The 25,625-nt window shown below is 40.6% G+C and overlaps 1 protein-coding gene across 1 annotated transcript in view; it reads right to left on the reverse strand.

Annotated features, from left to right (window-relative positions):
• The window catches only part of mtor (mechanistic target of rapamycin kinase), a 398,131-nt gene that overhangs the window by 316,923 nt on the left and 55,583 nt on the right, over positions 1-25,625 (reverse strand). Inside the window, exons 14-16 of the mRNA XM_079897701.1 lie at positions 13,940-14,062; positions 13,200-13,283; positions 12,684-12,776 (exon numbers count right to left, since the gene is read on the reverse strand). Of these exons, the coding sequence (XP_079753827.1) occupies positions 12,684-12,776; positions 13,200-13,283; positions 13,940-14,062 (300 nt within the window). The remainder of the gene's footprint in view (positions 1-12,683; positions 12,777-13,199; positions 13,284-13,939; positions 14,063-25,625) is intronic.

A 25,625-nucleotide genomic window follows, 5' to 3' on the forward strand; every position in this document is an offset into this window, starting at 1 on the left:
ACGAGTTCGAAAAAGTAGCTTTTTAGATAAATTCAAAATGGCGGCCATATTGTTATGACGGAAATGACGTCATAGGGTGCAATCGAATTGGCATGAGCTCAGGAATCAGAGAGAAAAAGAATTTTGTTGATTGGCCTTACGGTTCAAAAGTTATTAGCAAAATAAAAGTGAAACTTTGGACAGGTGGTGGCGCTAGAGGGAATGACTTAGACACACCAAAATTGGTGTATTTAATGTTGGGACTGTCCTCTATCAGAATGTCAAACCAAAACAACTTTCCCGCATTCGGTTCTATGGGCTGCCATAGACTCCCAGTTGGAAGAAGGAAGAATAATAATAAATATAGCTGCAAGCAGCCATTACCGGGGCCAAGCACAATCAGATGACAAGACATGCCAACATTGCTGAAAGTGTCAGACCAACTGCGACAATGAGCAATTAAAGACATTTAAAAAGGATTATAGGTAAAATGCCTGAAAAATCAGAGAAACAATAAATAAAAATATGATTTAATGGATTATCACTTTTGACCAATAGGTGGCGCAGTTACAAAACTGATGTGATGTGGTCAGAGTGAAGTGACAATGACACACACAAAGTTTGGTGTCAATATGTCAAGGAATTGCAGAGATAAAGCCTGAATAGTGCTATTAGCATCATGCCTCAACTTTGCTGCTGCGCTATACGAAAACGGTTTCGTCAATCGACACGAAATCCATAACTTTTAGTCGGCACGGTCTGGAGATGATACGATTCGATTTTGGTGAAAATCGGACAAACGGTCTAGGAGGAGTTCGAAAAAGTAGGTTTTGAATGAAAATCAAGATGGCGGACATGAAGTTAGGCCAAATCAGGTAAACTTGGTATCTATGTTCTCAGCTTGACCCAAGGAATCTACTAAGATGAGTTGCATTACAATAGGCCAATTTATTCAAAAGTTATTAGCAGTTTTGGAAATTTTGTTATAACTTTTGACCACTAGGTGGCGCTGTTTCTAAATATGTTGGGTACCTTCAGGGGATGGTGCAGATGGCACATTCTGAGTTTTGTAATATTACACCAATGCATTTGTTTAGTATAGCATTTTATTTCACAAAACTGTATTGAAGTCAATGGGAATTTCATATTTTGTTCAATTATAGCGCCACCAAGAGGCTCAGTCCCACAATTTTTTTTATGTGTCCTCAGAGTGAGCCCATACATATATGTGTCGATTTTGGTGCAAAAATCTCAATTCGCTTTGGAGTTATAGACATTTATATGAAAAAACACGTAAAAAATGACTGACACATGACTTTGATTGAATATTACTACCCCTAAACATCAATATTTTCGCATTTGGGCATTGGCATATAGCTATCGACCTATGTTTCCAAACTTCTGACGGTGGTTTCGTCTCGATCGGACAAACGGTTTCGAAGATATAGCCTACTGTTTTTTAAGCGCTAAATCACAACGCTACACAAACCGTAAGGCAAAACCTAGCATGTTTGGTATCGTTGGACTCGGCAACGATTCAGGAGTCTAATGAGATGAGTTTCGTGAAAATAAGTCTATCACACCCAAAGTTATAAGCATTTAAAAAAAAAAAATCACCACTAGGTGGCGCTGTTTCGAAACTTCTCACACTCCTTTAGGACATCGTGTTGATGACCCATACCAAGTTTCGTAACAATCCGTTTGTGCGTTCTTAAAATACAGCATTTTAGCACAAAATTCAAAATGGCCGACAGTCGAAATGGCCGATATGGCAAAATTGGATATCAGTCGACTCGGCATGTCGCCCTGAATCTATCAAGACCAATTTTATGATTTTTGGACAAACTGTTCAGAAGTTATAAGCAAAAATAGCCATTTTTCATATCTCCGGACCAGTAGGTGGCGCTGCGCCGAAACGCAGCATGTAGCCTCAGGTCATGCTTGTGAGTACATGGACCAAGTTTGGTCTGAATACGATAAACCGTTGCGGAGATACAGCCTTACGACTGTTTTTGCTAGCGCTACGTAAAATGTATTCGTGCGTTTATCGAAAACGGTTTGACGAATCAATTTGAATTCCATAACTTTTGGTCAGCACTGCCTGAAGATGATCTGGTTCAATTTTCGTGCAAATCGGACAAACCGTCTAGGATGAGTTCGAAAAAGTAGCTTTTTCAGAAAATTCAAAATGGCGGCCATATTTATATGACGGAAAATGACGTCATAGGGTGCAATCGAATCGGCATGAGCTCAGGAATCAGAGGAAAAAAGAATTTTGTTGATTGGCCTTACGGTTCAAAAGTTATTAGCAAAATAAAAGTGAAACTTTGGACAGGTGGTGGCGCTAGAGGGAATGACTTAGACACACCAAAATCAGTGTATTTAATGTTGGGACTGTCCTCTATCAGAATGTCAAACCATTACAACTTTCCCGCGATCGGTTCTATGGGCTGCCATAGACTCCCAGTCGGAAGAAGGAAGAATAATAATAATAAGAACGGGAACGAAAACAATAGGTGCCTCCGCACCTTCGGTGCTTGGCCCCTAATAAGAACGGGAACAGATACAATAGGTGCCTCCGCACCTTCGGTGCTTGGCCCCTAAATATAGCTGCAAGCAGCAATTACCGGGGCCAAGCAGAATAAGACGACAAGACATGCCAACATTGCTGAAAGTGTCAGATCAACTGCAACAATTAGCAATTAAAGACATTTAAAGAAGATTTTAGGCGAAATGCCTGAAAAATCATATAAACAGTAATTAAAAATATGATTTAATGGATTATCACTTTCGACCAATAGGTGGCGCAGTTACAAAACTGATGTGATGTGGTCAGAGTGAAGTGACAATGACACATACAAAGTTTGGTGTCAATATGTCAAGGCATTGCAGAGATAAAGCCTGAATAATGCTTTTAGCATCATGCCTCAACTTTGCTGCTGCGCTATACGAAAACGGTTTCGTCAATCGACACGAAATCCATAACTTTCAGTCGGCACAGTCTGGAGATGATATGATTCGATTTTGGTGAAAATCGGACAATCGGTGTAGGAGGAGTTCGAAAAAGTAGGTTTTGAATGAAAATAGCATTTTATTTCACAAAACTCTATTGAAGTCAATGGGAATTTCATGTTTTGTTCTATTATAGCGCCACCAAGAGGCTCAGTCCCACAATTTTTTTTACGTGTCCTCAGAGTGAGCCCATACATATGTGTGTCAGTTTTGGTGAAAATATCTCAATTCGCTTCAGAGTTATAGGCATTTATATGAAAAAACACGTAAAAAATGACTGACACATGACTTTGTTTGGAATTTACTACCCCTAAACATCAATATTTTCGCATTTGGGCATTGGCGTATAGCTATCGACCTATGTTTCCAAACTTCTGACGGTGGTTTCGTCTCGATCGGACTAGCGGTTTCGAAGATATAGCCAAATGTTTTTTAAGCGCTAAATCACAACGCTACACAAACCGTAAGGCGAAACCTAGCATGTTTGGTATCATAGGACTCGGCAATGATTCAGGAGTCTAAAAAGATGAGTTTCGTGAAAATAAGTTGACCACACCCAAAGTTATAAGCATTTGAAAAAAAAAAATCACCACTAGGTGGCGCTGTTTCGAAACTTCTCACGCTCCTTCAGGACATCGGGCTGATGACCCATACCAAGTTCCGTAACAATCCGTTCATGTGTTCTTAAAATACAGCATTTTAGCACAAAATTCAAAATGGCCGACAGCCAAAATGGCCGATATGGTAATATTGGATATCAGTGGACTCGGCATGTTACCCTGAATCTAACGAGACCAATTTTATGATTTTTGGACAAACTGTTCAGAAGTTATAAGCAAAAATAGCCATTTTTCATATCTCCGGACCAGTAGGTGGCGCTGCGCCGAAACACAGCATGTAGCCTCAGGTCATGCTTGTGATGACATGTACCAACTTTGGTCTGAATCTGATAAAGCGTTGCGGAGATACGGCTTTACATCTGTTTTCGCAAGCGCTACGTAAAATTTATTCGTGGGTTTATCGAAAACTGTTAAGCGAATCAACTTGAATTCCATAACTTTTTGTCAGCATGGTCTGTAGATGATCTGGTTTAATTTTCGTGCAAATCGGACAAACCGTCTAGGACGAGTTCGAAAAAGTAGCTTTTTAGATAAATTCAAAATGGCGGCCATATTGTTATGACGGAAATGACGTCATAGGGTGCAATCGAATTGGCATGAGCTCAGGAATCAGAGAGAAAAAGAATTTTGTTGATTGGCCTTACGGTTCAAAAGTTATTAGCAAAATAAAAGTGAAACTTTGGACAGGTGGTGGCGCTAGAGGGAATGACTTAGACACACCAAAATTGGTGTATTTAATGTTGGGACTGTCCTCTATCAGAATGTCAAACCAAAACAACTTTCCCGCATTCGGTTCTATGGGCTGCCATAGACTCCCAGTTGGAAGAAGGAAGAATAATAATAATAAGAACGGGAACAGATACAATAGGTGCCTCCGCACCTTCGGTGCTTGGCCCCTAATAATAGGAACGGGAACGGATACAATAGGTGCCTACGCACCTTCGGTGCTTGGCCCCTAATAATAGGAACGGGAACGGATACAATAGGTGCCTACGCACCTTCGGTGCTTGGCCCCTAATAATAATAATAATAATAAGAACGGGAACAGATACAATAGGTGCCTCCGCACCTTCGGTGCTTGGCCCCTAATAATAATAAGAACGGGAACAGATACAATAGGTGCCTCCGCACCTTCGGTGCTTGGCCCCTAATAATAATAATAATAAGAACGGGAACGAAAACAATAGGTGCCTACGCACCTTCGGTGCTTGGCCCCTAATAATAATAAGAACGGGTACAGATACAATAGGTGCCTCCGCACCTTCGGTGCTTGGCCCCTAATAAGAAATGGAACAGATACAATAGGTGCCTCCGCACCTTCGGTGCTTGGCCCCTAATAATAAGAACGGGAAAAGATACAATAGGTGCCTCCGCACCTTCGGTGCTTGGCCCCTAATAATAAGAACGGGAACGAAAACAATAGGTGCCTACGCACCTTCGGTGCTTGGCCCCTAAATATAGCTGCAAGCAGCAATTATCGGGGCCAAGCACAATCAGATGACAAGACATGCCAACATTGCTGAAAGTGTCAGACCAACTGCAACAATGAGCAATTAAAGACATTAAAAATGATTTTAGGCAAAATGCCTGAAAAATCATAGAAACAGTAAATAAAAATATGATTTAATGGATTATCACTTTCGACCAATAGGTGGCGCAGTTACAAAACTGATGTGATGTGGTCAGAGGGAAGTGACAATGACACATACAAAGTTTGTTGTCAATATGTCAAGGCATTGCAGAGATAAAGCCTGAAAAGTCATTTTGGCATCATGCCTCAAATTTGCTGCTGTGGTATACGAAAACGGTTTCGTCTATCGACACGAAATCCATAACTTTTAGTCAGCACAGTCTGGAGATGATACGATTCGATTTTGGTGAAGATTTGACAAACGGTCTAGGAGGAGTTTGAAAAAGTAGGTTTTGAATGAAAATCAAGATGGCGGACAGGAAGTTAGGCCAAATAAGGTAAACTTGGTATCTAGGTTCTCAGCGTGACCCAAGGAATATATTAAGACCAGTGGCATTACAATACGCAGATATATTCAAAAGTTATTAGCAGTTTTGAAAAAAAATTATAACTTTTGACCAAAAGGTGGTGCTGTCTCGAAATATTTTGGGTACCTTCAGGGGATGGTGCTGATGGCATGTTCTGAATTTCGTAATATTACACCAATGCATTTGTTTAGTATAGCATTTTATTTCACAAAACTGTATTGAAGTCAATGGGAATTTCATGTTTTGTTCTATTATAGCGCCACCAAGAGGCTCAGTCCCACCATTTTTTTTATGTGTCCTCAGAGTGAGCCCATACATATATGTGTCAATTTTGGTGCAAAAATCTCAATTTGCTTCGGAGTTATAGACATTTATATGAAAAAACACGTAAAAAATGACTGACACATGACTTTGATTGAATATTACTACCCCTAAACATCTATATTTTTGCAATTGGGCATTGGCGTCTAGCTATCGACCTATGTTTCCAAACTTCTGACGGTGGTTTCGTCTCGATCGGACAAACGGTTTCGAAGATATAGCCTAATGTTTTTTAAGCGCTAAATCACAACGCTACACAAACCGTAAGGCGAAACCTAGCATGTTTGGTATCATTGGACTCGGCAATGATTCAGGAGTCTAATGAGATGAGTTTTTTGAAAATAAGTCGACCACACCCAAAGTTATAAGCATTTGGAAACATTTGAAAAAACAAAATCACCACTAGGTGGCGCTGTTTCGAAACTTCTCAGACTCCTTCAGGGCATCATGCTGATGACCCATACCGAGTTTCGTAACGATACGTTCATGCGTTCATAAAATATAGCATTTTAGCACATAATTCAAAATGGCCGACAGTCAAAATGGCTGATCGGGGAAAATTGAATATCAGTCGACTCAGCATGACGCCCTGAATCTAACGAGACCGATTTTATGATTTTTGGACAAACCGTTCATAAGTTATAAGCAAAAATATGCATTTTTCATATCTCCGGACCAGTAGGTGGCGCTGCGCCGAAACGCAGCATGTTCCCTCAGGTCATGCTTGTGATGACATGTACCAAGTTTGGTCTGAATACGATAAAGCGTTGCGGAGATACAGCCTTACGTCTGTTTTTGCAAGCGCTAAGGAAAATTTGTTTGTGGGTTTTTTCGAAAATTGCTAAGCGAATCAACTTGAATTCCATAACTTTTTGTCGGCATGGTCTGTAGATGATCTGGTTAAATTTTCGTGAAAATCGGAGCGACGGCCTAGGAGGAGTTTGAAAAAGTAGATTTTTCGAAAAATTCAAAATGGCGGACAAATTTCCATGACGGAAAATGACGTCATAGGGTGCAATCGAATCGTCTTGAGCTAGGGAATCAGAAGAAATGGGAATTTTGTTTCTAGCCCTTGTGGTTCAAAAGTTATTAGCATAAACATGAGTGCAAATTTGGACAGCTGGTGGCGCTAGAGGGAATGAGTTGGAGACTCCAAATTTGCTATGGTGACTGTTCAGTCTGTCCTCTATCAGTGTGCCAAATTTCATAACTTTCCCGCAAGCGGTTCTATGGGCTGCCATAGACTCCCAGAGCGGAAGAAGAAGAAGAATTATTTTTGGTACGCCAACAGATACAATAGGTGCCTACGCACATTCTGTGCTTGGCCCCTAATAATAAGAACGGGAACAGATACAATAGGTGCCTCCGCACCTTCGGTGCTTGGCCCCTAATAAATATAGCTGCAAGCAGCAATTACCAGGGCCAAGCAGAATAAAACGACAAGACATGGCTGAAAGTGTCAGATCAACTGCAACAATGAGCAATTAAAGACATTTAAAGAGGATTTTAGGTGAAATAGCTGAAAAATCATAGAAACAGTAATTAAAAATATGATTTAATTGATTATCACTTTCGACCAATAGGTGGCGCAGTTACAAAACTGATGTGATGTGGTCAGAGTGAAGAGACAGTGAAACATACAAAGTTTGGTGTCAATATGTCAAGGCATTGCAGAGATAAAGCCTGAATGGTCCTTTTGGCATCATGCCTCAACTTTGCTGCTGCGCTATATGAAAACGGTTTCGTCTATCGACTCGTATTACTCAACTACCTGAAGAGGATCTGGTTCAATTTTCGTGCAAATCGGACAAACCGTCTAGGACGAGTTTGAAAAAGTAGCTTTTTTGGGAAATTCAAAATGGCGGCCATATTTATATGACGTAAAATGACGTCATAGGGTGCAATCGAATCGGAATGAGCTCAGGAAACAGAGGAAAAAAGAATTTTGTTGATTGGCCTTACGGTTCAAAAGTTATTAGCAAAAGAAAAGTGAAACTTTGGACAGGTGGTGGCGCTAGAGGGAATGACTTAGAAACACCAAAATTGGTGTATTTAATGTTGGGACTGTTCTCTATCAGAATGTCAAACCAAAACAACTTTCCCGCAATCGGTTCTATGGGCTGCCATAGACTCCCAGTCGGAAAAATGAAGAATAATAATAAGAACGGGAACAGATACAATAGGTGCCTACGCACCTTCGGTGCTTGGCCCCTAATAATAAGAACGGGAACAGATACAATAGGTGCCTCCGCACCTTCGGTGCTTGGCCCCTAATAATAGGAACTAGGGCTGGGCGATAAATCGATTTTATCGATTAATTCGAATGTGCAGTTTACGTCGTTTTTTTTGAATGAAAATCGGTTTTCTCTTTAACATTCGCCGACGCTCCCCTCTGAGCTCCCGTAGCTCCGAACGGGCTCAGCTCTTCCCCCGCGCGTTTGGCATAGATACACAAACAACACGGCAAGACCGCGGCAGCACAAACACACCCGCCAAAAAACAATCTACAGTCTTACAAACTGAATCTGCAGGGCTGCCAACTCTCACGAATTCACCGTGAGACTCACGCAATCGTCACTTTTTACACGCTCTCACGCTACACATCCATTTTCTCACGCAGAGAAAAATCGCGAAGCAAAGAGGACACTGACACCGACAGACAAGACAGAGAAGGTTACTATTGCTATGAAACAAATTCTCAGCTCTCAGATTCTGTCGATTTAATTACGAAATTCAAACAATAAACACCGTTTTGGCGCTTGACAGATCGCTGACAGAGTTCAAGCGGCACGTGAACCGATCATCTGTTACTCTTTACTACTAGTTAATAGTAGGCTAAATAAACACGAATGATCAATAGGTAATTTGAAAGATACAGTTCAACTTACCGAAATGGGAAAAAATCGATCGATCTGTGTTTTTCAACTGCGGAAAGAGGTCTAACAGCTAGAGGACAATATGTCACGTAAAGTTACTTTTACCTCTGGAAAGCCCATTAATGACCATAGCACGTTAGTTGGACTTTAAAATAATTGCTGTAGAGAGTAGTATTTTGCTAAATATGATAACTATATTACATATTTATTATATTTTTACCTATATCATTAAAATATTATAATGTTGAACTTGTTATTATAAAAAACGCATAATATTTAATTTGAGATGTTATTTTTAACCTTTAATAATAATACCAGCTGACAGGGCTTTAAATTAACATGTATCTACTGTACCTAGTATTTATCCAAAGGAATCGATATTGAATCAAGATCAGAATCAAATCACAAGAATTGAATTGAAATTGTGAAAGCAATAATAAAAACAGTAGCATACCAGTCATTGTACCATGTAAACATTGTGTTGTCACTAAACTTAATAAAATTCTGTTTAGTTACCAAATGTTTTGACAATCACAATACACTTTATTGTGATGTACATTTTTTTTCACGTTCCCCACCAATCCCAATCCACCCATTTCATGTTCTGTTCTGTTCTGTTCTGTTATGTTATGTTTTGTTACATTTTCTCTGTTTACAAAGGCAGGGCCTGCCATCTTGTCTTTTTGGCTTGTTGTTTCTGATTGCACTTTAACCCCAAGGGGAAAATCCAAATCAAATCCCAGAAGGGAAAATCAAAACAAAATCAAGTTAAAAATTGTTTTGAACAATTTCTTTGTCATCCGCAGATTGATTTTAAGTAGGGGAAGAAAAAAAAATTGGTTAAAATCGTAAATCGAATTTTTTGTGAAAAAATCGGGGATTTTTTTTTTAGGCCATATCACCCAGCCCTAATAGGAACGGGAACGGATACAATAGGTGCCTACGCACCTTCGGTGCTTGGCCCCTAATAATAAGAACGGGAACAGATACAATAGGTGCCTCCGCACCTTCGGTGCTTGGCCCCTAATTAAATATAATGCAGTTTTTGTTATAAAAACAATTATTTAATGACATAGGTAAAAATATAGTAAATATGTAATATAGTGCTCAGCTAAATCTCCTCTCTAGCTATTTTTTTCTATTCAATTAACATGGTCATTAAATGGCTTTCCTGAGGTAAATGTAACGTTATGTGACATAATTGTTCTCCTGCTGTTATATTGACCTCTTTCCGTGGTTGAAAAACACTAATTGGTCGATATTATGTATACTTTCGGTAAGTTGTACTGCATCTTTAAATAAAAAAGTAACAGATGATCGGTTCACGTGCACTTGAACTGAGGCGCTCAGCGATTTGTCACGTCACATTTACAAGCACCAAACGTATTTTTGTCTAAACTTCGTAATAAAATTGACGGAATCTAAGAGCTGAGAATTAGTTTAATATTAAAAGTACCTCTTTGCTCCGCAATTTTTCTGTGCGTGAGAAAATGGATGTGTGGCGTGAGAGCGTGTGAAAAGTGTCAATTGCGTGAGTCTCACGCTCAATGCGTGAGAGTTGGCAGCCCTGCAACGCAGTGCTGAAGTGCCAACTAGTCTCTCCCTATGGAGGATTCCTTTACCACTCTACAGATAAAGCGTCGTCGGGAAACTCAATTTGCGTATCTACCCCGAATTGATAAAATAAAATAAAATTCTGTATCAAAAATTATAAGGAAACACCAGTACTTTGTTTAGGCTTGGTTTGTAGGGAATTCCAAACCTGCGCACATTCAAACGCACTTAACTATAGAACCAATTCTTAATGCGCATGTGACCGCCATCAGCGTTTCTCACAGGTTCGCGTTTAAAGTCTGTGTAGAGAGAATGGTGTCGTCTTAGCGGCCCCTAGTTTAAAAACAAATGATCGTTGCGACGGAAGCGAATCAATCAAAACTAACTTTAGCTGGAAAATAACTAACTTTATTAAAGAACCACTATAAAGCCAAAACAATCTCTGTTACCTTAAATTATACGTTTATCTCTGTAAAGCTGCTTTGAAACAATCTACATTGTTAAAAGCGCTATATAAATGAAGATGACTTGACTTTACCCAAATACACTTTGATCAACCTATAATAACGTTTTACATTTTAGAGCTGTTAGGACAGATTTTGCTGGAAATTGCATACATTTGTTTTTCATTACAATTGGCTGCCCTCCAAGCACCAGTGAATTATAGGTAGCACTGTTGCTCTTCTGTATGGACCAGGTTTTTAAGAATACTGAGCAGGTGTTGATATATAAATGTCGAGATCATATATTAATGAGCTAAATGTTGTCACATCTAAAATATGACTTTTGAATCATTTTTGCTGTTTAGCTTTAATAAATGGTCAATAATTTGATAATGAGCAATCCTTCACATATAACATTGAAAGCATACAAAATCTATTTTCTGAAACAGTATTGAGAGAGTTTGGTCCAATCTCACAAGCCGTGTTTCCACTGTCTGGCCAAAAGTGAGCGTGCTAGTGCGTGCCAGGGCTAGTCACGTTTCCACTGTCACTTCCGGGGCTTGATCGGGCCACGTCGGAGCTTCATCGCGGCTAGGGTAATTTGGCCCGCCGAATACCTTGGTCCAAAGCGGGTCAACTGGGGCTTGAGGAGTGGTCATGAACAAAGGCGGAGTTTATTGGAGCAGAAGACGGTCAACACCGTTGTACATTCCCTATGTTATCATACCAGGCTACCTGCTAACTTCAACATTTTAAACAATTTTCAGCTCAAAACTCACTTTCAGACACCAGCGAGTGTTTGAAATAACGTCATTGCGATCCGATGGCGATTCTGATCACCGTATGAGGCAGAAATATATTTATTTGGGATGCTAAAGGCTACTTATGAGTAACCATAATACATACATGTTTATGAAAAATACCAGAGACTGCTTGAAGAATGTAGACAAATCATATATGATTATAATCGTGTATTTATTTAGTTTAATGTTTTATCTGTTTCTTCCCTGTGCCTATATTGATACCGGACTAATGCATCTGCATTATTCATAAAAAACATGCACTCCTGTTAACTCGATAACAGATCAGTGTTTTCACAGGTTCACGTTTTTAAAGTTTGCGCAGAGAGAACTTAAGGGTTTTCTGTTAGAACGGTGTCGTGTTAATAACGGCCCCTAAGTTAATAACTAATGATCGTTGTGACGGAAGTGAATCAATCAAAACAAACTTTAGCTGGACAATAACTTTATTCTAGAGCTGCTATTAAGCCAAAACAATCTCCGATTATTATCTCCCAAAACAGTTTCTGATTATCACTGTAAAGCTGCTTTGAAACAATCTATATTGTTAAAAGCGCTGTATAAATGAAGGTGACTTGACTTGACTTCTTTTGTGTGAAATGGTAAATACCAGTTTGATTCAGCATGACTGATGTTCACTCCTGATACAAATTAATAAATTACTGTCACTGTAAAATATTTTTTTGTAAAACATATCTCAAATATCAATGCTGGAATTTTAAATCTTTAAGTAAAGACCAAACGTTTGCTTCTGTCATGCTCATTTTGCGATCTAGATCGTTTTGAGTCAGCTGGTAAAATGGTGATGTCGTTCTATGGAGGCGTGTTAAAGGCGGGCTTTAGGGTAGTGCTTCGGGGCTACTGGCCCGACAGTGGAAACCGAACTTGATTTTGAGCTCGGTGCTTGAGGTCCGAGGCTATTGGCCTTGCCTTTAGCCCTGGCTTGCACTGGCCCGACAGTGGAAAAGCGGCTATTGAGGTTAATGAAACTGCCAAATCTTAGATCACATTACAAAACGAAAAAATATAAAAACACAAGCATAACGATGGGCCTAAAGTTTAAAATGGGAATGAGCAAACCTGTCGCTTGGCTAATGAAGATGAGTCCTGCAGCATGTCCATAATGATGGGGAACAGCTCATCCATCCATTTCCTCATCTCCAGTCCACTCACCTGGAACATATTAAAGAAAGGGACACGGTTCACAGCATTTCAACTGAGCAAAATCAATGAGCTTTCAGGGTTGACTTTTTGAGTGTAATGTCATTTTGAATGTGAATCATCCAGGTGGCTCTAGTCCATTGTTTAATACCAACCGTAGTAGTCATATCTAACGTCACCATTTATACCATTTATCTGCGGAAAAAAACAATTCGCTCTTACACTTAATCCCTTTTCTCCAAACTCCTTCTTACCCAATATTACCCATTGTCCATAAACATTCTGTCTCTATGTTTGTCTTCTCAACAGAGCTATCCTGACCATTCTCCTGAAAGTTTCCTAAATATTGTGCAGCACTGAGTAGGAAGTAGACATGGTTATTTTAAAGGTACTGTAGATGATGTCTAAAGTTCAGGCTAGAAAATGATCCATTACCTGGGCAAGTTCTCCAATGGTAGCTAAAACACTGATAACAACTGCAGGGTTGGGATCAGGATCTTTCAGCTTTAAGATGAGGGCCTGTGTGAAGAACAAAATTGGAAAAATACATCCCAAACATTTAGTCACAGTTCAAGACCATCACAATATCTACATCCAGAAAAGGGACTGGCAAGTTATTAGATATGGGAATCATGATGAATTTAAAATTTACCTCAATAATTATGCTTAGTATAAAGTACTATTAATAGCAACAAAACTATTGATATAGCAAAAAATGAAAAGAAAAAAAAAACTGAAAAAAAATTCTTAACACATTGTCACACGACAGTAATTAATCCGTTGCTAAGCCCCACTTTGCAAAACATTTATGACCAATCCTACATTATATGCTGACCATGTTAAACAAGTGTTTCTCTTTCTAATGAAAGTCTGTGTTTATCTAGTTTTACAAATGTTTTAAAAAATAAATAAGTTAAAACATTGTTTACAGGGCACTTTAAGAAAATAAATATTGATTCTTGAAAATTCATGCTGTGGATTAAACTGTGAAAGTCCTCATTCTGAAATTAACATATACCATTAGTAGGAACACTAACATTTTTCGAATGTCAACTGCAGAAATTATCTTGGCTATTTTCCAAGTACAAACAAATAAACTTCCTGTTACAAAATTTCACAACACATTTGACAACATCCCTAAAACACATGCAGAGGTATTAAGGATGTGACTGTACCTTGAGAATGGGCTCCATGTAGGGGCGGATGAGTCTGGGGGCATTAGACACCAAGTGACCCAACATGCGGGCACTTTGCTCTTTGTTTCGGCCCACACCGCTATGTTCCAGCTCAGTCAGGATCTGGACAAAGTTATATTGCATTGGACAGTACCAAGTTTGGCATTATTCAATTGTATAACTACAGACACATTCATAACAGAAGTGTGACAAAACAATTAATATTTGATCTAAACAGAGACTATCATATTATTGTTTTATAAAAACAAATAAAACAAGAACTCTTCTAATGAGAAGACAGTAATGGCAGCACACTTTATATTAAAGGTTTCCAAGCAATATGAAAGTTGCTAGCCAACAGTTAAGTGAATTTGTTGAGGTGCCAGGGAAAACAGAGTCAGACAAGGCTGACTAGAGCTATGGTGAAACAAAACATTTACTCACCGCCATCTGTTGGTAACTGAGATGAAGTAAAGTCATAGGAAAGAATGGCTACAATTCCTCGTAACAATTCTGCAGTGTTTAGTATGAGTATGAGTTTATTATAACCTACTACATTTGGCAAAATGTGCAGTATAAAAAGTATTCCACTGTATGGAATAGTGTATCCCACAATCTTTAACATCTCTATTTTAACTCATTTTATTGGTCTGCCAAGGCTGAAGACATTTTTACACTAGATTTAGATACAGAAACTGTACTGCAGAAGTTATCTGTACTGAAGTACCTTTGAACCTAAGGCTTCCCCTTCTAGTGGATAACTCTGTGTTTAAGAAACAAAATTATATTAATTTTAGATTTGTAGAAATTACAATGTCTGTGCTGCCTTCAAAAATCAATCAGATGAAGGTATGTCAGTAGACAAGATGTGACATTCGTTGGATTCAGACATGGCTTGTTGCCTTCCTACCTGCAGAATTTTTCAGCTTTGGGACAGAGCCAAATGCAGTTAAGTATGATCAGGGTTGGAGCTAAACTCTGCAGGAAAGTGGACCTCTGGGCCAGAGTTGAGTAGGGGACTGTAGCTCAACACACAGTAGCTAGGCCAGATCAGACACCTCTTGGCCACTCCAAGTCTTGAATCAATCTTTAAATGTGACTTGGTTTATATTATACATTATATGTGATGTATAATATATAAAAATTGACAGAATTAACAGTTTTCTGAATGTATTAACTATGTTTAATGTCATTATATCGAGAAACTCACAATGTGAATAAAAAATAATAACTGACAAATATTTAGTAAAAGGATTTGAAAAATCTATTAACTCCAATGTCACATGGTTTATGCAGGTATTCACAAGATAATCTACATAAATATTTCTCAATTGAGCGAGTTGATTTAATATTTAATAGTGATGCAACAATTGTCTTATTTCATGCATATTTTTGTCCAGTCTACAAACACAGTTATGCAAAAGTACACATTTGTAGTAAACATCTTTTCAAGTGAGTTATTTTTCTATTTTTCAGTTAAATTACATTCACTTATAATTACAAATTACAATTACTTTATAATAATGAGATCGTTAGGTTTGTATAAAAATGTATTCTTAGAAATTCCTAGAAATACAATATAGTAGATATCAGCAGTTGTCCTAAAATTTTTACTTTCTTTCAAGTGTTTTTACAGACACACTGAGAAATGCGAGATAAAATAAGTATATAATAAAAGACACAGTTGTGAGATATACAGTGTCAAGTGGCAATTTCAGTCTCAAGCCAAATAACAAGACAATATCACTAGGGCTTGTGTGGTTTAATACATGTAAGAGATGCTTTTCTCCAGCGCACAACTTACATTTTACCTCTATTTTATATATAGTCCATGAGCCAGGGCCGCAAATTTGGTCCATCGGTATCATCTGGGGGAACAAAGTCTCATAGTGATTTTTGGCAAGGTATACACCCCTAGTATTAGAAAAATCACGATAGCAGTGCAGGGGTGGTAGCGAAATCACTTTTTTCAGCTCATGAAGTTACTAACCCCCTAAGATAAATTCTGTTTTTGAAATCTGGTGTATATCTGGTTTAGGCTCATGCTAGGGATATTGTCAATATTCTATAATATGGTGCTTGGTATCGTTGGAAAGGGGACCTTTTAGGCTTTCATTTAAGCCCAGTACTGAATCTGTCTGACAAACACAGAGGTCACATGACTTCTTTAAACCAGAAATAACACACATTTTTTCACAATTTCTGCCTAAACTGTATGCTTTCTTTTATCCCTGTGGCATGAAAGAACACCATGGACACAAAACTCAACAACTTCAATACTCAACGCACTCTGATGACTCAGAAAATGTATAATATACCCATACTATTTATTTGTGAGAGCCTTAAATTAGACTTGTGCAGCCAGTACAAGTCTTCAAAATAGAATAGAGCCAATAGTTCGGAAATAGATAAAATCATTTCTAGGTTTATTTGGCAAGGGAAGAAACCTAGGGTTAAATTTAAAACATTGCAGCTCTTGAAGGAAGAGGGGGGAATGGGGTTACCTTATTTTAAAGGATATTACTACGCTGCCCAAATTAGACCCTTTATTAACCTATGTTCTCCAAATTTTCAAGCCAGGTGGAAGGATATTGAACTATCAATCATGAAGGACCCTCCAATTCAAGCACTACTGGCCTGTACGAACCTAGACAAGCTTATAAAAGATACTCAAAATCCGTGGATTAAAACCCAATTAAAAATTTGGAATAAAGTAAAAAGAGAGTATCACTTAAATGATAAAATACAGATAATCCAATGGTGTGCTTTTGACCCTGGTTTCAGGCCAAATTTGACGGATAATCGTTTTAAATCATGGATTTCTAAAGGTATAACAACTTTCTATACACTCACAGAAAATGGGAAATTAAGGGATTTTGAGGATCTGAAAAAGGAATACCATCTTGAAAACTCTGATTTTTTCCGTTACCTGCAAATACGCAATTATTTTGAACACAGTATTAAACCTAAATCAGATCTTAATGACCCAATATTAAAAACAATTTTGGTTGCATACAAAAACGTTTCTGTCAAAGGGGTTATTTCTAAGTTTTATAAAGGTATAATGGTGAAAAATACCCATTCCACAGACTACATAAAAGAAAAATGGGAGAAGGAAAGCAATGTGTCAATATCTAGAGATGATTGGTTAAACATATGTGAGTTTCAATGGAGATGTACAAACTCACATATATGGCGTGAATTTAATTGGAAATGTCTTGTTCGTTTTTTTATAACACCGAAACAAAAAGCGCATTTTGACCCTGGTAGTAGTAAATGCTGGAGGATGTGTGGCGTCTGGGAGGCTGGTCATTGGCATGTGTTTTGGGATTGCCCAAAGATTAAACCATTTTGGGCAGAATTTCACAAGATCTTAAATACTATTCTCAACAGTAGGGTACCTTTAGAATTTTCCACTCTTTTTTTAGGGAACTGTGAGTTTTTGACCAGAACTGCTGATAAGTATTTATATGCCATTCTTACTTCTGCCTGCAAAAAAGCATTTACAAGACGCTGGCTGCTTCCCGACCCTCCCAAGGTCTCAGAATGGATAGATATTGTAAATGACATATATGTAATGGAGGCAATTACCTTTTCCATTCGTTTAAAGAAAAGTACTTTTGTTAGCTGGTGGTCTAAATGGGTCAAATATGTAAAGCCTTTAAGATTGGACTTTGTTGAGGTGCTGAATTAATGATCCTGTGCTTTATACTATATTTTATTTATCTTTTTATGTCCCAAACATTGTAGTAATTTGCACATTTTGTAATGCACACAATTTTTTTTTTTTTTTTTTTTTTTTCTTTCCTTTCTTCTCTCTCTCCCTAATTGTTGTATATGTTCTGTTAAAAATAACAACAGCAAATTGACAGCTATTGTTACTACTTGTGTACTGTAACTCAATGTTCCTGTTTGAAAATAAAGAATATTAAAAAAAAAAAAAAAAAAAAAAAAAAAAAAAAGAATAGAGCCAATAGAATGGACAAATAGAATGCCCTATTATTCCAGTGCCAAATGGCCTATTTATTCATGTACAGTTGTAATAAAAAGTAATTGTTTCAATAGTGTTGTCAACATAACACTTGTAAGTGGTTTAACAAAATGTTTCTATCATTTATTTTGATATTCACCCACTTTCAGTTAGAATGTCAGAAAGTAGCTCATGCACGGAATGTTGATGGATTTTGACAGTTTGGCAAGGTTTTGTCAGTTTTGTGAAAAGATTGTTGGTTCAGTTGACTGGTTATAACAACACTACCAACTATGCCATCTTCAATCAACTTCCATTGAGTTCCAGGGGTATTAAATGTAAGTACAAAATCATTTTTCTCTTGTGCTTGTGAAGTTTAGCTTACCCTACGGGAAAACTCCTTTTCTCAAGAATACTGAAGCAAAAAATTATCCTTAATTTTTAGAATGTAAAACGCATTTCCTGCAGCAAGCAGACCTAGGCGAGACAACTCGCGCACCTATTGGCTGCTCTGTGGCAACTACTGCAACCTATCAGTGCGTTAGACATGACGTCAGCGCCAATGAGAGGCTCGCCTCGCGCTTCGTCATGACCCGCCAAAATGGGTGTGGCCTATAAATACCCATCGCTCAGGTTGCACTATGATTTCAGTCGACTGGAAGCGAAACCATAGTGCAGCACAAGCACGGCAGGCTACGCAACACTCGTTCCCTCTCTAGAGAGAACCGAGGTTACGTTAGTAACCGAGTGTCGTTCTCTTACGAGAGTACTCTCGTGTTGCGTAAGTTTTGCTTATGCTACGGGAACCCTATTGTAAAGCGCCGTGCGTGCCGAGATTCCAACACTTATGTCCCAAGGGCAGTAGCCCGGAGCTTATGTATAAGTGGAACGGTCGCAATGGCAGAACAGGGCGAGGTATTGTGAGATAGGTGCACACACATATACAGTGAGGAAAATAAGTATTTGAACATCCTGCTATTTTGCAAGTTCTCCCACTTGGAAATCATGGAGGGGTCTGAAATTGTCATCGTAGGTGCATGTCCACCGTGAGAGACATAATCTAAAAAAAAAAATCCAGAAATCACAATATATGATTTTTCAACTATTTATTTATATGATACAGCTGCAAATAAGTATTTGAACACCTGTCTATCAGCTAGAATTCTGACCCTCAAAGACCTGTTAGTCTGCCTTTAAAATGTCCACCTCCACTCCATTTATTATCCTAAATTAGATGCACCTGTTTGAGGTCGTTAGCTGCATAAAGACACCTGTCCACCCCATACAATCAGTAAGAATCCAACTACTAACATGGCCAAGACCAAAGAGCTGTCCAAATACACTAGAGACAAAATTGTACACCTCCACAAGGCTGGAAAGGGCTACGGGGAAATTGCCAAGCAGCTTGGTGAAAAAAGGTCCACTGTTGGAGCAATCATTAGAAAATGGAAGAAGCTAAACATGACTGTCAATCTCCCTCGGACTGGGGCTCCATGCAAGATCTCACCTCGTGGGGTCTCAATGATCCTAAGAAAGGTGAGAAATCAGCCCAGAACTACACGGGAGGAGCTGGTCAATGACCTGAAAAGAGCTGGGACCACCGTTTCCAAGGTTACTGTTGGTAATACACTAAGACGTCATGGTTTGAAATCATGCATGGCACGGAAGGTTCCCCTGCTTAAACCAGCACATGTCAAGGCCCGTCTTAAGTTTGCCAATGACCATTTGGATGATCCAGAGGAGTCATGGGAGAAAGTCATGTGGTCAGATGAGACCAAAATAGAACTTTTTGGTCATAATTCCACTAAACGTGTTTGGAAGAAGAAGAATGAGTACCATCCCAAGAACACCATCCCTACTGTGAAGCATGGGGGTGGTAGCATCATGCTTTGGGGGTGTTTTTCTGCACACGGGACAGGGCGACTGCACTGTATTAAGGAGAGGATGACCGGGGCCACGTGCAGGTCGCCCACCCGTTTTACTGAGGCTAGTGCCAGCAGAAAAGCGGTTTTGAAGGACAGGTACTTCAGCGCCACCGCGTGTAATGGTTCGAATGGTCCACCTTTCATGGCCTCTAGGACCGTGGAAAGGTCCCAAGCTGGAACCGAGGGTGGCCGAGGAGGGTTCAGCCTCCTAGCCCCCCTGAGGAAACGGATTATGAGGTCATTCTTTCCCAGCGACTGGCCATTCACAGGCTTCGTAAAAGCCACTATAGCCGCCACATACACCTTGAGCGTGGATGGGGTTCTCCCGCTGTCCAACAGCTCTTGTAGGAAAGAAAGCACCACCGCTACCTCACAATCTAGCGGGTATAAGTCATGAGCTGAACACCATTCAGCGAACACTGACCATTTAGACCGTCTAGTAGACGGAGCTCTAGCCTCTGTGATCGTTTTCAGCACTCCCTCCGGGAGGTGAAATGATGAAAGTTGATCGCCCACACATGTAGGGCCCACAGCTCGGGGTATGGGTGCCAGACTACGCCCTGGGCCTGGGACAACAGGTCCTTCCTCAGCGAAATCGGCCATGGAGCTGTGTTCCCCAGTTCCATCAGTTCTGGGAACCAAACTTGATTCTCCCATAGCGGGGCTACCAGGAGTATCGAGCATTTACTCTCCCTGACTTGCTTGATTACCTGTGGTAACAAGGCGACCGGGGGAAATGCGTAGAGAGGGCGCCTGGGCCAGTTTAGGGCCAGCGCGTCCCTTTCTTTTGAAAAGAACATCGGGCAGTGAGCATTGGTTTGCGATGCGAACAGGTCTACCTCTGGCCTGCCAAAAATGTCCCAGATGTTTTGCACCATCAGGGGATGCAGGGACCACTCCCCTGGGGAGAGCTTGGCCCTGGATAGCATATCTGGGCCCATGTTCAGGACGCCCGGCACATGAGCCGCTTTCAGCGAGCGCAAATTGCGCTGTCCCCATATGAGGAGGCGTTTTGCTATTGCAAGAAGGCTCCGGGACCTGAGGCCGCCCTGGCGATTTATATAGGACACCACCTGTTGTCTGTTCTGACCAGAACATGGTGGTCCCTTAACACGGGGAGGAAAAACTGAAGGGTGTCGCCGCCGGCGAGTTCTCCTTCACCAAAGCTTCTGGTGGCCTTTGCGAGCGGCGCTTGTTACGGCACAGCCCAACAGAAGGCATGGGAGAAGCGGACTTGATGGCGAACAAAGCCTGTCGAGCCCTGCAGGGTCGAAAGAGGCAATGGCTCGCATTCATGGCAGCCGTCGTCGGCGAGCGCGTGGTCCGCATGTTCTTTACTTGGCGCTGACGTCATGTCATGTCGATAGGTTGCAGCAGTTGCCGCAGAGCAGCCAATAGGCGAGCGAGTTGTCTCGCCTAGGTCTGCTTGCTGCAGCAAATATGTTTTACATTCTAAAAATTAAGGATAATTTTTTGCTTCAGTATTCTCGAGAAAAGGAGTTTTCCCGTAGTGTAAGCTAAACTTACGCAACACGAGAGTATCGTAAGAGAACTGCGACAGTGCAGTCAGGGCTCTCAAGTGTCACGTGACAGTCACTCTTTTCTGTCTTTTGTCACGCCCTCTCGCCACACATTGTATTTCTCATGCGGAAAAACTATTTATAATATATTTAATATGCCGCAGCGCCCAAAATGTCTATTGCTGCACCAGTCTCACTGTAAAAATAGAGAGATGAGCAGCGTGCCGTCCATGGTCTGTGCATCTTCAGGTTTATAATGGACGCGCGCTGCTGTGGAGATGCTGCAGCAGATGTGTCGCGTTTGAGCTCCGTGTATTTCTGCCATAGTTTCGGGTTTCCACCTCCGACGTAGAGCAGCGTACATCTGAGTCTGTCAGAAGGTCTGAGATCTACCGTATCAGCAGAGCAATCACGTAATGCACATCAGACTAAGATTATTTTCTGAAATATAGTGACTTTATTCTTGTAATAGCCTATTAAAACTTTATTTTTCTCAAAATATGACTCCTCCTCCAAATCTCAGAGAACACACACACACACACACATATATATACACTGCTCAAAAAAATTAAAGGAACACTTTGAAAACACATCAGATCTCAATGGGGAAAAATATCATGCTGGATATCTATACTAATATGGACTGGGTAATGTGTTATGAACGAAAGGATGCCACATCGTTTGATGGAAATGAAAATGATCAACCTACAGAGGATTGAATTCAAAGACACCCCGGAAATCTAAGTGAAAAAATGATGCAGCAGGCTTGTCAATTTTGCTGAAATTTCATTGCAGCAACTCAGAATGGTACTCAGTAGTTTGTATGGCCCCCACGTGCTTGTATGCATGCCTGACAACGTCGGGGCATGCTCCTAATGAGATGACGGATGGTGTCCTGGGGTATTTCCTCCCAGATCTGGACCAGCGCATCACTGAGCTCCAGGACAGTCTAAGGTGCAACCAGGTGATGTCAGATGGACCGAAACACAATGTCCCAGAGGTGTTCTATTGGATGTAGCTCAGGTGAGCGTGGTGGCCCTTCAATGGTATCATTCCTTCATCCTCCAGGAACTGCCTGCATGCTCTCACCACATGAGGCCGGGCATTGTTGTGCACCAGGAGGAACCCAGAACCCACTGCACCAGCATAGGGTCTGACACTGGATCCAAGGATTTCATCCCGATACCTAATGGCAGTCAGGGTGCCATTGTCTAGCCTGCAGAGGTCTGTGCGTCCCTCCATGGATATGCCTCCCCAGACCATCACTGACCCACCACCAAACCGGTCATGCTGAACGATGTTACAGGCAGCATAACATTCTCCACGGCTTCTCCAGACCCTTTCCTGTCTGTCACGTGCTCAGGGTGAACCTGCTCTCATTTGTGAAAACCACAGGGCACCAGTGGCGGACCTGCCAATTCTGGTGTTCAATGGGAAATGCCAATCGAGCTCCCTGGTGCTGGGCAGTGAGCACAGGGCCCACTCGAGGACGTCGGGCCCTCAGGCCACCCTCATGAAGTCTGTTTCTGATTGTTTGGTCAGAGACATTCACACCAGTGGCCTGCTGGAGGTCATTTTGTAGGGCTCTGGCAGTGCTCATCATGTTCCTCCTCGCACAAAGGAGCAGATACTGGTCCTGCTGATGGGTTAAGGACCTTCTACGGCCCTGTCCAGCTCTCCTAGAGTAGCTGTCTGTCTTCCTGGAATCTCCTCCATGCTCTTGAGACTGTGCTGGGAGACACAGCAAACCTTCTGGCAATGGCACGTATTGATGAGCCATCCTGAAGGAGCTGGACTGCCTGCGCAACCTCTGTAGGGTCCAGGTATAAGTCAGGTGTCAAATCTTTTCTTCTGCAAGTCTGAGCAATTCTTAATAACAACAACAAAACTAATAATATTATTAATGAAACACCCCCAGTCCTGCGACCGGTCCAACCCGCACCCCCTTTGTTACTCTTGCCTTTCTTCAAAACTTGAGAGCCCTGGTGCAGGCTAGCTAGCTTGCAGGTTAAACAGTGTAACAGTAACTACTACAGTGCAGGCTAGGATGTAAGTGACATCAGGTTAAGCTTATGTTATGATGGGTTGGGTTTAAGTAATGTCAAGTAACAAACTTTTCTTTCTTTTTTTCAACACAATTGTTCATTAACCTGTAATGTTTACATCACCACCCTTGTGATTTTCTTTTTAGTTACTGTGATGGTGGGATACTCTTGCACAACAAAACTGACAAAACCTTGTCAAACTGTCAAAATCCATCAACATTCCGTGCATGAGCTACTTTCTGACATTCTAACTGAAAGTGGGTGAATATCAAAATACATGATAGAAACATTTTGTTAAACCACTTACAAGTGTTATGTTGACAACACTATTGAAACAATTACTTTTTATTACAACTGTACATGAATAAATAGGCCATTTGGCACTGGAATAATAGGGCATTCTATTTGTCCATTCTATTGGCTCTATTCTATTTTGAAGACTTGTACTGGCTGCACAAGTCTAATTTAAGGCTCTCACAAATAAATAGTATGGGTATATTATACATTTTCTGAGTCATCAGAGTGCGTTGAGTATTGAAGTTGTTGAGTTTTGTGTCCATGGTGTTCTTTCATGCCACAGGGATAAAAGAAAGCATACAGTTTAGGCAGAAATTGTGAAAAAATGTGTGTTATTTCTGGTTTAAAGAAGTCATGTGACCTCTGTGTTTGTCAGACAGATTCAGTACTGGGCTTAAATGAAAGCCTAAAAGGTCCCCTTTTCCAACGATACCAAGCACCATATTATAGAATATTGACAATATCCCTAGCATGAGCCTAAACCAGATATACACCAGATTTCAAAAACAGAATTTATTTTAGTGGGTTAGTAACTTCATGAGCTGAAAAAAGTGATTTCGCTACCACCCCTGCACTGCTATCGTGATTTTTCTAATACTAGGGGTGTATACCTTGCCAAAAAACAATGATAGCATTTGTCCCCCCGATGATACTGATCAACCCCTCTGGCTCATGGACTAATACTCTATAAATGTTATGAATTGAAATTCATGCGTATATTTCCACTTTGCAAAACAATTTGTCATAACAGCAACAGAGTCATTGTTCAACTTTAAAGATGGAGAAAAATAAGCGCAATAAGTTCATCTAAAATATGAATTTTAAACAAATATTTGTTGTTGGATATCAAATTTACACAAGGATTAGCATTTTTTTTTTTTTAATAAAAACAATAGGTTACTGTCGTAACCCCGGTTCTCTGAAACATCGAGTGGAGAGATCCACCTATGGGAAGAGCATCCGTACCTGACCTCTGCAGAAGCATCCAATTGCACCAAGTCTGGTTAGACAGACAGAAGTGCGCAGCCAATGCCAGGTAAGGCCCCGCCCCCTTACCTAGGGGCATATAACGGCTGCAAGCGCTGCTATTCTCCAGTAAGTATATTCGCTTCTCTTGCAGCAAGCGGGGCAAAGCTGGTGGATCTCTCCACTCGATGTTTCAGAGAACCGGGGTTACGACAGTAACCTATTGTTCTCTTTCATCATTTCGTGTTCGAGATCCACCTATGGGAGAGACATGGACAGCTCCCCAATTGCCCAATACACTCACAGTGAGGTTCTGAAAGGCACACACATGACAGCTGTGCACATGCAGGACATGAAACATGTATGCAGCACACACACGATAATAACCCCAGCAACACCAATGTGCATATAATTACACCCAGAAAAGGAATGGAAATGCACGCTTGGTGACAGGAATGTGCATAGCCTGCCAGCCCATTCACTCCTATTTGTTACTTCCAACTAAGAAGACCCCACCCCTAAAACCGAATATGCTACCGAGATACTGGTGACATCCAGCCGGTAGTAACGCACAAATGTATGAGGAGAAGCCCAACTGGCAACGGAGCAGATGTCCTGCAGTGACACTCCCCTAAACAAAGCCCAAGAGGCGGCTATGCCCCTCGTGGAATGAGCTCTGATGTCCCCTGGGGGCTGCACTCCCTTTGATTCATAAGCCAAAGCTATAGCATTCACAAGCCAATGTGAGAGGCGTTGCTTAGATATGGGATTCCCTCTATGAGGGGGCACCCATGAAATAAAGAGCTAGTTGCTCTTCCGGAAAGCACTGGTCCTGGTAATATATGTCTGTAAAGCATGGACGGGACAGAGAGCATTTAGCCTCTCATCCTCCGGGGAGGAAAAAGGTGGAGGGTGAAAAGCGGACCACCTGGGTGCTATCAGAATGAGAGACAGGCCCTGCTC

This window comes from Squalius cephalus (assembly GCF_949319135.1).
Source record: "Squalius cephalus genome assembly, chromosome: 16".
Taxonomy (NCBI): Eukaryota; Metazoa; Chordata; class Actinopteri; order Cypriniformes; family Leuciscidae; genus Squalius; species Squalius cephalus.